This window comes from Mobula birostris, chromosome 12, assembly GCF_030028105.1.
Source record: "Mobula birostris isolate sMobBir1 chromosome 12, sMobBir1.hap1, whole genome shotgun sequence".
In the NCBI taxonomy this organism is placed as follows: domain Eukaryota; kingdom Metazoa; phylum Chordata; class Chondrichthyes; order Myliobatiformes; family Myliobatidae; genus Mobula; species Mobula birostris.
Window position 1 is genome coordinate 113,362,928 of NC_092381.1, and position 15,712 is coordinate 113,378,639.

General features: G+C 44.0%; 1 protein-coding gene across 5 annotated transcripts in view; it reads left to right on the forward strand.

The window, feature by feature from the left end:
- The first annotated feature begins 973 nt into the window (after positions 1–973).
- sars2 (seryl-tRNA synthetase 2, mitochondrial) overlaps positions 974–15,712 on the forward strand; it is a 124,919-nt gene continuing 110,180 nt past the window's right edge. For all 5 annotated transcript variants that reach the window (XR_011888095.1, XR_011888096.1, XM_072274512.1 and 2 more), the window contains exons 1-2: positions 974–1,240; positions 10,498–10,593. Coding sequence is in view for 3 of the 5 variants with exons in the window: in XM_072274512.1 (XP_072130613.1) it covers positions 992–1,240; positions 10,498–10,593 (345 nt within the window). In the remaining 2 variants the exon portion in view is untranslated. The remainder of the gene's footprint in view (positions 1,241–10,497; positions 10,594–15,712) is intronic.

Genomic DNA, 15,712 nt, shown 5'->3' on the forward strand with positions numbered 1-15,712 from the left:
TCAACTAATTGACTCATTTTCAAGGATTCTACAACTCATTGATTCAATATTTATTACTTATTTATTTTTTTACAGTTGCACATATGTTTTCTGTTGCACATTGGCTGTTTATGCATCTTTGTTTGCATGCTGTCTTTCATAGGTTCTATTGTCTTCATTTGTGTTTACTGTGAATGCCTGCAAAAAAGTGAATCTCAGGGTAGCATACACCATTCCCTCTTTTTTTTACGCTGCACAGACCAACTATTGCTCTGAGTATGAAATATTTACACGGCCTGAAAACTGTGCACCATTTTAGTTAAACATTACATAAAAGAACATTCCGGCCATACGGCAACAAAGGTTATACATACGGAAGCATTTCAGTTACTGCCCAGCAACAGTGCAGTCGATGGTGACATATATACTTTGATAATAAGTTTACTTTGAATTTAATATATTGTAACTGTATTGGGACTTTTTATTTCGCTATTTGCATTCTTTCTTGTAAAAATGTGTATAATTTTCGTTTTCCTTGTGAATTCTGTTTGCATGATGTTATGTGACTTCAATACTGCTGCAACTAGCATTTAATAGCACCTGTGCATACTTGTATTTATGTAGATGTCAATATACACAGTTTTCATCCAATTATTTATTTCAAGCATTTAAACTGTTTAGCAACCAACAAGGGGAAATATAACCAAATAAAGCGGTCATTGTATGCTGCATGACGTGAATCTTACACTTTCTCCAATTGAATTTGACGGCTCATCACGTGAGACCAGTCCGCCTTGAGCCTTACGTCACCGACCGGTGGGCTGATTGGTGAATGAGCTAGTACGTCATGGAGTTGGGCGGTTACCGACGGATAGCCGAAAAAAAGACGGGTTTCTGATTGGTGGAAGGGGTAATGATGTCACGGAATGGGGCGGGTATCAAAGGACGGTGAGATGACGAACTGTTGATTGGTAGAGTAGCAATCTACGTCACCGTGTCGAAGGTCATCGAGATGGCGGGCGGCAAGTGGAGGGAAGTGTGGCGGCTGTGTGCTCGATGTTGGCTCCGTTCCCCTTCCCATGGCTGGGCTCCTCCGGTCGGGCGCTGGTGCAGCAGGAGCAGCCTGTATGACCATGTGAGGGACGGCTACTCGGACAGGCCCCGGCTGGACATGGAGCTTGTCTGCAATCAGACGCAGGCGCTGCTGGACAATGTGCGGAATCGCAAGGGAGAGCTGACCGGTGAAGATGTGTCTGATATAGTAGGTTCCGTCGATAAAGTGCTCGCCTGATCACCCCGCGTAGGCGCCTGTAGTAAAATACACTAAAATGAACAAACTGATATTATAAACACAGGAAATTCTACAGATGCTGAAAATCTTGAGGAACACACACCCATAAACACAACCTGAGCAGGTCAGGTTGGAGTAATCAGACTCGAAAGGAAGGGGGTAGAAGACAGAATAAAAAGGTGGTGGTGGACGGAGGGGGCAGAGTGTAAGCTGGTAGGTGAGTGGAAGGTGGGTTGGGGAACAGGGGATGAAGCTGGGAGGTGATAGGTGAAAGCGGTAAGAGACTGAAGAAGATGGATTCTGATAGGGGAATACAGTGGACCATGGGAGGAAAGGGTGGCACCAGAGGTAAGCAATGGGCAGACCATGGGAGGAAAGGGTGGCACCAGAGGTAGGCAATGGGCAGACCATGGGAGGAAAGGGTGGCACCAGAGGTAGGCAATGGGCAGACCAGTCCCAATGAAGAGTCTCGTGTTGAAACATGACCATGTTCTCCTCCAGAAGTGCTGACTGACCTGCTGAATTCCTCTACAACACAGATTTCCAGCATCTGCTGTCTTTTTAAATACCATCTCTGGTTCTGCTGTTTCACCTTGCATTACCACCCCTTTGACCTATTAATTTTACCTGCGCACCATACAATCATACACTCTTCATTAGACTTCACTAACTTCAGATGATCCCTCCTTCCCTGCCCCTCCCCCCCCCCACCTTGCCGAGGCCTCACTTAGAGTAATCTGAGCAGTTTTGGCCCCTATTCTAAGAAAATATTTGCTGACATTGGAAGGGGTTTGAAGTAGGTTCACTAAAATGATTTTGGGATTGAAAGGCTTGTTATGTGAGGGGTGTTTGATGGCCCTGGGTCTGTACTCAGTGGAATTCAGACAAATAATGATGGGAAATCACATTGAAACATGACAAATGGTGAAAGGCTTCGACAGAGTGGATGTGGAGAGGATGTTTCATACGGTAGGGGGGAGTCTTAAGACCAGAGGACACAGCCTCAGAATGGGGAGTGTCTTTTTAGAATGGAGCTGAGAATTTCTTTGGCCAGAGAGTGGTGAATCTGTGGAATTTGCTGCCATTGGCAGTTGTGGAGGCCAAGTCATTGGGCATATTTAAGGCAGAGGTTGATAGAATCAGGTTTGTCCACCAGTATGCATCGTGAAATTTGTTAACTTAGTAGTGTAATTATATTGAATAGATTAAAAATCATGCAAAAACAGAAATAATATATACCAAAAAAGCGAGTTAGTGTTCACAGGTTCAATGTCTATATAGGAATCCAATACAGAGGGGAAGAAGCTGCTCCTGAATCACTGAGTGTGTGCCTTTGGATTTCTGTACCTCCTACCTAATGATAACTGTGAGAAAAGGGCATGCCCTGGGTGCTGGGGGCCCTTAATAATGGACACTGCCTTTCTGAGACACCACTCCCTGAAGATATCCTGGGTACTTTGTAGGCTAGTACCCAAGATGGAGCCAACTAAATTTGCAACCCTCTACATCTTCTTTCAATCCTGTGCAGTAGCACCCGCCCCCCCCCCCCCCCCATGCCAGACAGTGATGCAGCCTGTCAGAATGCTCTCCACGGTGCATCTATAGAAGTTTTTGAGTGTATTTGTTGACATAACAAATCTCTTCAAACTCCTAATGTAGTATAGTCACTGTCTTGCCTTCTTTATAGCTGCATTGATATGTTGGGACCAGGTTAGCTCCTCAGAGATCTTGACACCTAGGAACTCACTCTCTCCACATCTGATCCCTCTATGAGGATTAGTATGTGTTCCTTTGTCTTGCCCTTCCGGAAGTCCACAGTCAGCTCTTTCGTCTTACTGACGTTGAGTGCCAGGTTGTTGCTGTGACACCACTCCACTAGTTGGCATATCTCACTCCTGTACGCCCTCTCGTCACCACCTGAGATTCTACCAACAATGGTTGTATCATCAGCAAATTTGTAGATGGTACTTGAGCTATGCCTAGCCACACAGTCATGGGTATATAGAGAGTAGAGCAGTGGGCTAAGCACACAACCTGAGGTGCACCGGTGTTGATCGTCATTCTTGATTGATCAGGGCATGAGGGAATCAGGGAGAAGGCAGGAGATTGGGGCTGAGAGGGAAAATGGATCAGCCATGATGAAATGGCAGAGTGGACTCAATGGGCCAAATGGCCTAATTCTGCAACAGTATTTTAAGGTAATATGTTTTTCCTCATGTTAATACCCTCAGAGAGGAGGTAGGGGTACCTGAAGATCCACACTCAACAATTTAGGGATAGCTTGTACCCTTCTGCCATTGGATTTCTGAACAGCCCAGGAGCTCTACTCTAGTATTCACACAAAATGGTGCAGGAACTCAGCAGGTCAGGCAGTATTTATGGAACAGAGTAAACAGTTGATGTTTTGGGCTGAAAGCTTCATCAGACTCTAATTTGTTTTTCCTTTCTTGCACTACTTATATATTTTTGTAATTTATAGATTTTTATGCTTTTGCATATACTATCTGTCTGTCTAGGTACCATATCCGATGCAAACCTTGGTGACCTTGGTTTTCCATATAGATCTGTCCTTCGTTTTTTGGATGACTTCCATTTCCTCGATTTGTAGCCACCTGGCTATGCTTTTGATGTACATAAGCCGAGGTCCTCCTCTAGGTTTGCTCCCCTCAATCTTTCCAGAGAGTATGAGTTTTTCTAGTTCATCTTTCCGCATGATGTGTCCTAGGAATCGGAGTGGTCTTTCTCGTATTGTTGGTATGAGTGATTGAACTGCTTGGGCTCTTCTGAGAACTTCTTCATTTGATGTGTGTGTGGTCCATGATATTTTTAACATTCTCCTGTAGAACCATAATTCAGCTGCTTCTAGTCTCTTTTCCATTGCTGGAGAAATGGTCCAGCATTCACTTCCATAAGTCAGGATAGAATAAATGTAGCACTGCAGTGTTTTGTTTTTAGTGTGCGTACTCATCTTTCTGTCTGTTAATATGGTCTTCATTTTTTGGAAAGCTTCTTTCGCCATTGCTGTTCTGTATTTGATATCTGTGTCGCACCTGTCATTACTTGTTATTACGCTGCCAAGATATCTGAATTTGGTGACTTGTTTGATGTTTGTATTTCCGATCTTGTTCACATTGTGGGATGTTTGTCTTTCTGGAGATGACCATGCTTTCTGTCTTCTTGGTGTTGATTGAGAGGCCTCTGCGATTACTTTCTGCTGCCACTATAGTGAGTAGTTCTTGAAGTTTTGTTTCTGAGTCAGCTATTGGTACGATGTCATCAGCATATCTGATGTTATTTATATTATGGCCTCCAATTGTGAATCCTTTGATGTCTTTGATACTTCTCAAGATATTTTCACTATACAGGTTGAATAAGTCTGGTGAGAAGACACAACCTTGCCTGACTCCTGTCATGATATTGACATACTCACTCACTTCTGCTTCTATTAGTGCGCATGCGCTGGTCGTACATGCAGCCTGTTACAGCCGCTCTGACTAGCTTTCTTACTTTTTAACTTACGTTATTTGTTGTATTTTTTTTTCACGGTATCACGTTGAAACTGTACCCTCTCTAACTTGCTGGTGGAGAGAGTTTTGTTTGGGTTTTTAGCGCTGGAAACAGTTACATTTGGACACGACTCATTAGCGGGGCAGCAGTATGGTCGCATTGTTTATTCCAGGGACCAGCTGATTGTGCTTGTGCCGGCCGGTTTAGTGAACAGAACGGCAGGTACCCCTGCTGAAATCTGGAGGAAAACACCCAGAAGATGCAGAGGGGGATCAAAAAGGCGAGGGAAGAGGACTGGATCGAGACAACAGAGACTTATGGAGAAGAGGAGTTATAAGCCGTGTCGCCCCTCTCTCATTATGGCAATGTGAGATCGCTGGGTAATAAAATGGACGAGTTGATGGCGCTAGCCAGGCGTCAGAGAACATTTCGGGAGAGCAATGTTATGTGTTTCACTGAAACGTGGCTGCACGAGGACATACCCGACCAAAACGTTTCCATAAAGGGCTTCCAGACCGTTCGGGCTGACCGAAAGTGCACTGAGAGCGGTAAGCGTAAAGGAGGGGGGCTTGCTGTGCTGGTTAACAAACAGATGGTGCAATCCTGGTCATATTATGATCAAGGAACGTGTCTGTAGCCCGGATATTGAACTTTTTGCTGTTGGACTCCGCCTTATTATTTGCCAAGGGAAATCTCACATGCAATTGTGGTTGTTGTGTACATCCCTCCCTCTGCCAACCCGACGTCGGCATGTAACATCATTTATACCTTTGGGCACAGGAGTACATTCAGCCAGAGACTCATTCCACCAGGATGCAGCACTGAGTGTCATGGGAAGTCATTCCTGCCTATGGCCATCAAACTTTGCAGCTCCTCCCTTGGAGGGTTGGATACCCTGGGCAAATGGGCTGGTCCTGGACTTATTTCCATCTGGCATGGTTTACATATTATTATTTGATTGTTTGTGGTTTTTGTATTGCTATGTTTGTACTCTGTTCTTGGTTGGTGCAACTGTAATGAAACCTAATTTCCCTCAGGATCAATAAAGTATGTCTGTCTGTCTGTCTATCTATCTATCCTGATGGATGCTGTCTGGTTCCAGTATAAGTTTCTTAAGAAACTGCTGCTGTAAAATAACCAGTTTTATGTCATATTCCAGTGATAATTCTGAATCCCACTAGCCCCATCATCCTTTTTCTCCTCCCCTGCTCTCTCAATCTGCCTATCACCAACACACTCCTCACTCAAGTTCCCTTCTTCACCTCCCTTACTTTCTCCCATTGTCCACTCTCCTCTCCTATCAGATTCCCTCTGCTTCAGTTCTTTACTTCTTCCAACTATCACCTCCCAGATTCTCACTTCGTCCCCCCTCCCCACCCACCCACTTTCCTCCCTCACTTGGTCTCACCTATCACCTCCCAACTTCTACCCACCTTCCTAATTTCATTTCTTCCTCCTACCTTTCTAGTCCTGATGGAGGGTCTCAGCCAGAAACATAGATTGCCTATTCCTCTCCACATAAGCTACCTGACTTGCTGAGTTCCTTCAACACTTTGTATGCTTTTCTCTGGACTTCCAGTGACTGGAGAATCCCTTGTGTTTATCATTCCCACTCTTCCCTTCCCCCTCCGGCTATCATTCATCCTGCCAATCCTGGATTCACCTGTTACCCAACTCTTGCTCTACCCCCTTCCCTTACCTTTCTGTGTTGGCTATTTCCCCTCTTTCTTTCCAGTCTCAACCTGCAATGTCGACTGCCCTTTTCCCACCATAGATGCTGCTTGTCCTGCTGAGTTCTTCTAGTGTTTTGTATATTGCTATGGACTTACCTTGTTCTTTCTTTTCCTAGTATTCTTCTCCATCCGAATAGGCCTATTGCTTTACTGTGTTCAGTCTGATCAGTTGGATGTCAGAGAGGGCCTGGGTATCACAGACAGGACCATCAAAAGCTGACTGTGACTTAGAGAAGCATTGATATAAAAGTACATCGTTCTGCCATGGTTACTCTCTGGAAGAACAATCTAGCCAGCCGCATGTGCAGTACATCTGTCCTATCCCTGCTTGAAAATCATCATCATCATCATATGTCGTGTCATATGACATGGGTGATCATTGTCTTCCTGTGACCATGATTGTTCTTGGAAATTTTTTTTTCGACAGAAGTGGTTTGTCATTGCCTTCTGGGCAGTGTCTTTACAAGACAGGTGACCCCAGCCATTATCAATACTCTTCAGGGATTGTCTGCCTGATGTCAGTGGTCACATAACCAGGACTTGTGATATGTAGCAGTTGCTCATATGACCATCCTTCACCTGCTCCCGTGGCTTCACTGACCCTGATCGGTTGTGGGGGGGTGGGGGGGGGTGCTATGCCCAAGATTGACTTTCAGGCTAGCAGAGGGAAGAGCGCCTTATGCCTCCTTTGGTGGGGGTAATATCTCCAACCTGCCACCCACCGTGATCAGTGATTAGGGAATGAGACAGGGCAAGTGACAGAAGTTTGTGGAGGTGAACATTTAGTGATCATATGAAGGGCGGGCATAGTAGCATAGTGGTTAGCACAACGCTTCACAGTACAGGTGACCCAAGTTCAATTCCTGCTGCTGCCCGTAGGAGTTTGTACGTTCTCCCCGTGACAACGTGCGTTTCTGCCGGGTGCTCTGGTTTCCTCCCACAGTCCAAAAAGCTACCAGTAGGTAGGTTAATTGGTCATTGTAAATTGTCCAGTGATTAGCTAGGATTAAATCAGAGGGTGAGTGGTGTGAAAGGCCTATTCCGCGTTCTATCTCAATAAATAAATGAGTGTTCTAATTACAGTTTTTTTTTGCAATATTGTACTGGGAACTTAAAAGTTTAGTTGAGTTGACTGCAGCAGCATGAGCAAAATGCTGGAGGAACTCAGCGGGTCAGACAGTGTCGATGGTCAGAGTAACACACACAAAATGCTGGAGGAACTCAGCGGGTCAGACAGTGTCGATGGTCAGAGTAACACACACAAAATGCTGGAGGAACTCAGCAGGTCAGACAGTGTCTGAGGTCAGAGTAACACACAAAATGCTGGAGGAACTCAGCAGGTCAGACAGTGTCTGAGATCAGAGCAACACACACAAAATGCTGGAGGAACTCAGGAGGTCAGACAGTGTCAATGGTCAGAGTAACACACACAAAATGCTGGAGGAACTCAGCGGGTCAGACAGTGTCGATGGTCAGAGTAACACACAAAATGCTGAAGGAACTCAGCAGGTCAGACAGTGTCGATGGTCAGAGTAACACACACAAAATGCTGGAGGAACTCAACAGGTTAGGGAGCATCAATGGAAAAGAGTAAACAGTCGACATTTCGGGCTGATACCCTTCTTCAGTTCATCTTGGTCATTTAAATAATTCATTACAGGTTATATGTACAAATATGTGAATTGCATATGTCATCACGCTACCATGTGATACCCTGTGCGTCTTGCTTAAAGTAAACTCGAAGTTAAACCCACATTTCAGACTCTCATGTCTTCATTTGAATGAGTTTAATGTTTTGAAGTTAGAAAACATAACAAAACCTGAACTTAGTGGCGGCTTGGTAGCATAGTGGTTAGCACAACACTTTACAATACAGGTTCAATTCCCACTGCTGCCTGTTAGGAGTTTGTATGTTAGGATTTTTTACGTTAGGAGTTTGTACTTTCTCCCCGTTACTGTTAGGAGTTTGTATGCTGTCCCTGTTACTGTGTGCATTTCTTCCAAGTTCTCTGGTTTCCTCCCACAGTCCAACGATATACTGATTGGTGAGTTAATTGGTCATTGTAAATTGCCACCTGACCTGCTGAGTTCCTCTAGTGTTTTGTGTGTGTTGCTGTGGATTTCCAGCTTCTTCAACTTTTCCCATGAGCTGAATTGATTGGACCAAACTTAATCTCAATTTAAGGTTCCCTTTCCGTCCACCGCCCCCCCCTCCCCAAAGCTTTTTTCAGTCCGTTGATCACATCAAGAAAAACAAGAGCAGCAATGCACAGGAATATTTGAAACTACATATTCCCTCTGATTTGTATGATGCCTTCTTGGAAATATATTGCCATTCTTTTATCACTGGCTCTCAATCTTGGAACTCTGTTTGTAGCACCATAGTGGGAATGTCATCTGACCAGAGATGCAGTGGTTGAAGAAGATGGTTCACTTGCCAAGGACAAATAATATCAACCTTGCTGCCCACATAGTGGATGAATTAACTCTGTAAGGAGCTTTGTTATACTGAGGCCTCAGTGGGCAGGGCTGACCATGGATGTTGTATCCTAGCTGTCTTAATACGCAAGCCTAGGCAGTACAATATGGAGAGCAAGCTGTTGCCCATGTAGCAGGCTTCCCTCTCAATGCAAACAACAGGAATTCTGCAGATGCTGGAAATTCAAGCAACACACATCAAAGTTGCTGGTGAATGCAGCAGGCCAGGCAGCATCTCTAGGAAGAGGTACAGTCGACGTTTCAGGCCGAGACCCTTCGTCAGGACTAACGTCAGGACCCTGTCAATGCAACTGATGAACCCAAAGGGGCAGCAGAGATCGATACCGTTTGGCACCAGGGTGTCAAAGATAAGCCAGTCAGTGTTGAAATCAACATAGGACTGTCTTAGAGATTCTAGCTACTGATTTTCCCTTTGGATTTACTCCTGAAGCCTTCCCCATATAGGTGGGTATAGCTGCATGGCAGCAGAGATTTGAGATCGGAGTTTTTCTTCTGGATGAGCTGCCAGTCATGGCTGATGAGCCCCATCTGCCTGAAGTGACTGGTGCCAGTAACCTGCCTTTTCCCCTTCTGTCAGTAGTAATGGTTCTACTAGGCTCAGCAGGTAGCCGCACATGAAGTTCCAGGAGCTGGACTTGGCTGTCAGAGGCTATTTGAAGCGCACACCATGCGAAGCATTTAACAGGTAGTGGGAACTTTATCCCACTACCACCCTGGCTATGAAACCAGTTTTGGTTATTAGTACTGGTTTAATGTATAATGGAAGTAGTTAACAACACATCGGAAAGGGTGGCATGGTAGTGTGGCAGTTAGCATAATGCTTCACATTGCCTGTGATCAGCGTTCAATTCCCGTTGCTTTCTGTAAGGAGATTGTACGTGCCTCCCATGAACTTGTGGGTTTCGTCTGGGTGATTGTTTCCTCCTAAATTTCAAGGACGTACAGCTTAGTGTTAGTAAGTTGTGGGCATGGGCATGCTATGCTAGTGCTGGAAGTGTGGTGACGCCTGCGGCCTGTGGCGGCCCCCCCCCCCCGCCCCCGCACATCCTCGGACTGTGTTGGCTGCTGATGCAAAAACATTTATTGAGATACAGCGTGGAACAGGCTCTTCAAGCTGCACTGCCTGGCATCCCCCTGATTAACTTGCATTGGCCAGTTAACTTACCAACCCTGTGGAGGAGATCGGAGCACCCAGAGGAAACTCACGCTGTCATGGGGAGAACGTGCACACTCCTTACAAATGGCCACGGGAAATAACTCTGTGTTTCAGTGTTTAGATATACCTGTGACAAATAAAACTAGTTTTTCTCTTTCCCTTTAAATGTATTAATTTTAGTAAGACACATTCAGTGAAATAGAAAATTGATTTATTAACAAGATTTAACAGGTTTTAAAATATTTCTTGGCTCTTGGGGAGTGTGGGGAAGAAACACAATGAACTTCCCTCTTTCTGATATGATCATCTTTCCAATTGATCCACTCTAACAGGTATCCACGTGGCAACAGCTGACAAAGGTAAAAGAGGACATTGAGAAGTTGGAGAATGAGAAAAACGATATCAGTGATTCGATTAAAGCGCTGCTGGTAAGAATGAATCCTGGAGGTGGTAATTAGTTGGCTGAATAATTTGATGAGAGAAATAAAGGTATTATGGGAACAGGTTGAACACATGGGAAGAAACTCAGTATTGATGGTCAGAGTAACACACACAAAATGCTGGAGGAACTCAGCAGGTCAGACAGTGTCGATGGTCAGAGTAACACACACAAAATGCTGGAGGAACTCAGCAGGTCAGATAGTGTCGATGGTCAGAGTAACACACACAAAGTGCTGGAGGAACTCAGCAGGTCAGACAGTGTCGATGGTCAGAGTAACACACACAAAATGCGGGAGGAACTCAGCAGGTCAGACAGTGTCTGAGGTCAGAGTAACACACACAAAATGCTGGAGGAACTCAGCAGGTCAGACAGTGTCGATGGTCAGAGTAACACACACAAAATGCTGGAGGAACTCAGCAGGTCAGACAGTGTCTATAGAGAGGAATAAACAATCGACTTTTCAGGCCGAGATCTTGAGTTCCTCCAGCATTTTGTGTGTTGCTCTGGATTTCCAGCACATCTTAAGTTAAAGAAATTACTGCTTTTGTTTGGAACATGTAAATTTAGAGTAAGCAATCTTGAAAGTTAGTCAGGGATTTATTTTTTAACACTTTTGCATACAGACAATGGTATAAACTTGCAACTTACTAATGATAATTGATGCTAGATTTTTAAAAAATCTGAAACTTTTCTTAATTAACAGATATTCAGTAAAGACAGATACATCAAGCTAGGTCACAGATCATCTACAATCTCATGATTGAGAGCAGCAACCTTACATTAGTAACCACTTTGGGGAAAGACATTTCGTTGGGCAGATTATATTTTATATAAAAGGGAGTACGGTCACTGCACTTTCAGTGAAGTGCAACAGTAAATGCATAAGGTTGTAATGTATTGTCCTTTATGAGGGGTGACCAACACTCAGCTTTGGCCTTTGTTGAGGAAAGACCACGTTCAGTATTTGAGTGAAGTGCCGTTTCCAGGTCAGACATTGAGACAGTGAGACTAAAATCCGAGGAATTTGAGAAAAATGGACAAGGATCTTAAAAGGCTTTGAGATTTCACTAGACGTGAAGTCATTTTTTTTTTATTATGTATTGCATTTATGGCTGCCACAAAGGCAACAAATTTCAATGGTTCTATTTAATATCGGAGAATATATACAGTTTACAACCTGAAATTCTTGCTCTCTGCTGACATCCTCAAAATGGAAGAAAAATGCTAAAGAATGACAAAAGAAGGGCAAGAACCTCAAAGCCCGCTGTTCACACTCCCATGCACAAGCAGCATCAACTCTTCCCCCCCCCCATTCTAGTATAAAACATCAGTATTCCCACCATGCAAACAACAGCAATGTCCCAAAACAGTGACCATAGTCTACAGTCCATTCAAAACTTAACTGTTCATTCCAACAACTTGACATCCCTCAGACGCTCCCGCTCCCCCTCCCCCCCCAACTTAGGAAAGGCAGATATCACTCGTTCTATAGTGAAAGGGGAGGCAAACGGATGCTATTTCGTTGTTATATGACATTAGCTGGTGATACTCAACATGATTCTGATTCTGAAAGTCAGCATGCAGAAAGAATAGATTAGAACTTTATTATCATCGCTCAAGACAACGAGATTGTGGTGCTACTCCGGTCCATGCAAAACAGATAATTTACAATGCACGAGGTACAGTTTAATTAAATAAAATTTCCCATATTTACATGCAGCAAGTGTCTTCGATAGTCCTTAATACTCAAAGGCCATTGGCAAGCCGGGATGTAGCATCATTCAGCTGCAGAACAGCCCTCCTGGAGAATGAGTGGAAAGTATCACTTATATATGAATAGTGTGCATGTTTAATGCCCGTTACACCACTGGTGTTTGGGGCAGCAGTGAAGGTCGTCCATCTCTGGTGGTGTTCAGGGCTTTCTTCATCAAGTCAGTAACTTCCTCTTGGTTTTTCACTACTGTCAGTCATACATGTCCCAAGTGGGGACTCAGGAACTCATGTAGAATTCTCTTCATTGCTGTTTCTGTAACAGTTTTGTTTGACCAGTCAGGGTTGTTAGCCCTGAGCTGAACCCCCGAACCTGGAGGACCGGTGGACTGCTCTTAGTCTGGCCTCTACCCTTTGACCTGTTTAGCATTGGTGACCCTACCACGAGCCAAAGCATAATGCCCTGACTCCAGCCAACATAGCTCTCTGGGTCATTGAGGCACGCAAACCTCCAAGCACTCAGACAAGGTTGTGGTCCCATTGGAAAAATAGTTGTTGTGTTTCAGATTAAAGTCCATTTATACAACTTTACTTCAATAGGATCCTCAATTTTCAGTATTATGTGTAACAGTATGAGAGTATTCCCATTCCCATTCCCATTCCGACATGTCGGTCCATGGCCTCCTCTTGTGCCATGACAAGGCCACCCTCAGGTTGGAGGAGCAACACCATATTTAACGTCTGGGTAGCCACCAGCCTGATGGCATGAATATCAATTTCTCCTTCTGGTAAATAAATTTCTACCTCCCCTCTTCCTCTATTCCCCACTCTGACCTTTTACCTCTTCTCACCTGCCTATCACCTTCCTTGAGGTCCCCTCCTCCTTCCCTTTCTCCTATGGTCCACTCTCTTGTCAGATTCCTTCTTCTCCAGCCCTTGACCTTTCCCACCCACCTGGCTTCACCCATCACCTTCCAGCTATCCTCCTTCCCTCACCTCCACACCTTTTCATTCTGGCATCTTCCCCCTGTCCTTTTCAGTCCTGAAGAAGGTCTCTGCCTGAAACGTAAACTATTTATTCGTTTCCACAGATGCTGCCTGACCTGCGTTTTGTGTGTGTTGCTGAAGAGTGTTTAATTTTAGAACTATTGGCCAGGAGATTGAGAGTCCTTTGTTCTTCAGACCAGAACCCCTGGCTCTCTTCCATTCACCTGAGTGCGCTCAGTTAGTTTCATTAAGGAAGAAAACGTTGGAAGAATTCTGCTAGTTAGGCAGTATGTGGAAAGGGAAGCTGGCTCATGTTTCAGATCAAAGACTCTCATCTGGACTGAGAAAAAGAGAGAGCAAGTTAGTCTGAGGAACTGGAGGTGGGGAGGGCAATGGGCAGAAGAAAGGGAATCTTCAAAGTTCAAAGAAATCTTGTTATTAAAATGCATAAATGTCATCACCATATATAACCCAGAGATTCAATTTTTTATGGGCATACTCTGTAAATCTATAGAATAGTAACTGTAACAGGATTAATGAAAGATCAACCAGAATGCAGAAGACAACAAACTGTGCAGATGCAAATATCAATAAATAGCAATAAATAATGAGAACATCAGATAATGAGACAAGGAGTCCTTAAAATGAGATAATTGGTTGTGGCAACATTTCAGTTGGAAGCTCAGAGTCACTCCTGCAGTTTTATTCAGGATGTCGACATCCTGAATAGAAGTGAGTGTAGTTATCCCCTTTTGTTCAATAGCCTGATGGTTGAACCTGGTGCTGAGAGTCCTGAGGCTCCTGTACCTTCTATCTGATGGCAGCCCCGAGAAGAGAGCATGGCCTGGGTGGTGGGGATCTCTGATGATGGATGCTGCTTTCCTACGACAGTGTTTCATGTAGATGTTCTCAGTGGTTGGGAGGGCTTTACCCATGATGTACTGGGCTGAATCCACTACCTTTTGTAGGATTCTCTTTTCAAAGGCATTGGTGTTTCCATACCAGACCATGATGTAGCCAGTCAATATTGTTACATATATCTGTGAACATGATGTAATTATCTTGTGAGCTTGTTGTAATTATTTTGTGAGCATTATGTCATTATCTCGTGATGGGCATGATGTAATTGTCTCATGATAGCAGGGTGATGTGATGTCACGTGATGGCATGGTAGGAAGGAAAAGCCCGCCACTGTGATGCAGTTCTCATTTTTATTTTTAGTGCAACATCGTTGTTGCCGGTCGGATGTTTTGGAGACGCCACTGGTTTTGTTTGTTGCACGTTTATTTTCCCCTTACAGTCCAGTATCAGAGAGTGAAGACATTACCAGTGTTATCCGAACCCAAAGGATTGGGTAAAGTTAACGTCGTTCAGTGTCTTGGGAATGATCGACCTTTTTGAATTTGCATTCGGGAATTGTGGCATGCACATTTGAGTTAAACCCCTGCAAGGTCGGGAAGGTTTGTGCAGTGACCACCCTCCAGCCAAAAGGTCAGTTCCTTTAGGACACTTTATTTCTTCGTGATTTTTTCGGACAAGGCATCTCTCGGCTGTGATCCGCAGATTCGTCATTACTTCAAAGGAATCGTTTCAGGGAAGTCTCTCCTTAATGACTATAAATCACTTATTAAACTACCGCCTTGAGACTGTGCTTAAGTAAGATCTGTTAAGAATTGTCTAAGTTCGACTGTTTGATAACTACAGACGCATAACACCATTAACTTCTGTTTAAGTTAGTCGTTCGTTAACTTTTCTATGTTTTGAGCAGAGGTTGATAAATTGTTTGTTTATAAAAACCTGACTCAGTTTCATATCTATTGCTGCTGGTGCATAACAATATACTCCACTACATATCTATAGAAGTTTGTCAAAGGTTTAAATGTCAGCAATAGAGTGCAATTTAATGGATGTTCACCTTGCCTGTATAATGTGTTGCTGACATTACGAAGTTTGGGTGATATATAGTCTGGCTTATAGGGACGTTCAGGATATAACAAATAAATGGCACGTACAAACAAAAGAAAGTGCACGTTAGCTGAAGGTGGTGAATTCAGTGTTGAGTGCTGTAAGCTTAACTCATCCAGGAGACACATGATTTGTTCCCTGAGCCTGCATTGGGTCTTATTGTAACATTGTAGGAGGCAATAGACTGAAAGATAGGACTTTGATCTTGATTGAAGGAGGCGGGCGGTTGGAAGCTCAGAGTCATTCCTGCCAGTTTTATTCAGGATGTCGACATCACCGTCAAATCAAATGGTTCAATTTAATATCAGTGAATGTATACAGCTTGAAATTCTTACTCTTCACAGACATTCAGAAAACAGAAAAAAACAAAGAATCACCCATAATCCAACACTTCAGTAATTCAGACAGGCTCTCTCTCACTAGCAAGGGAGAGAGAGATCACT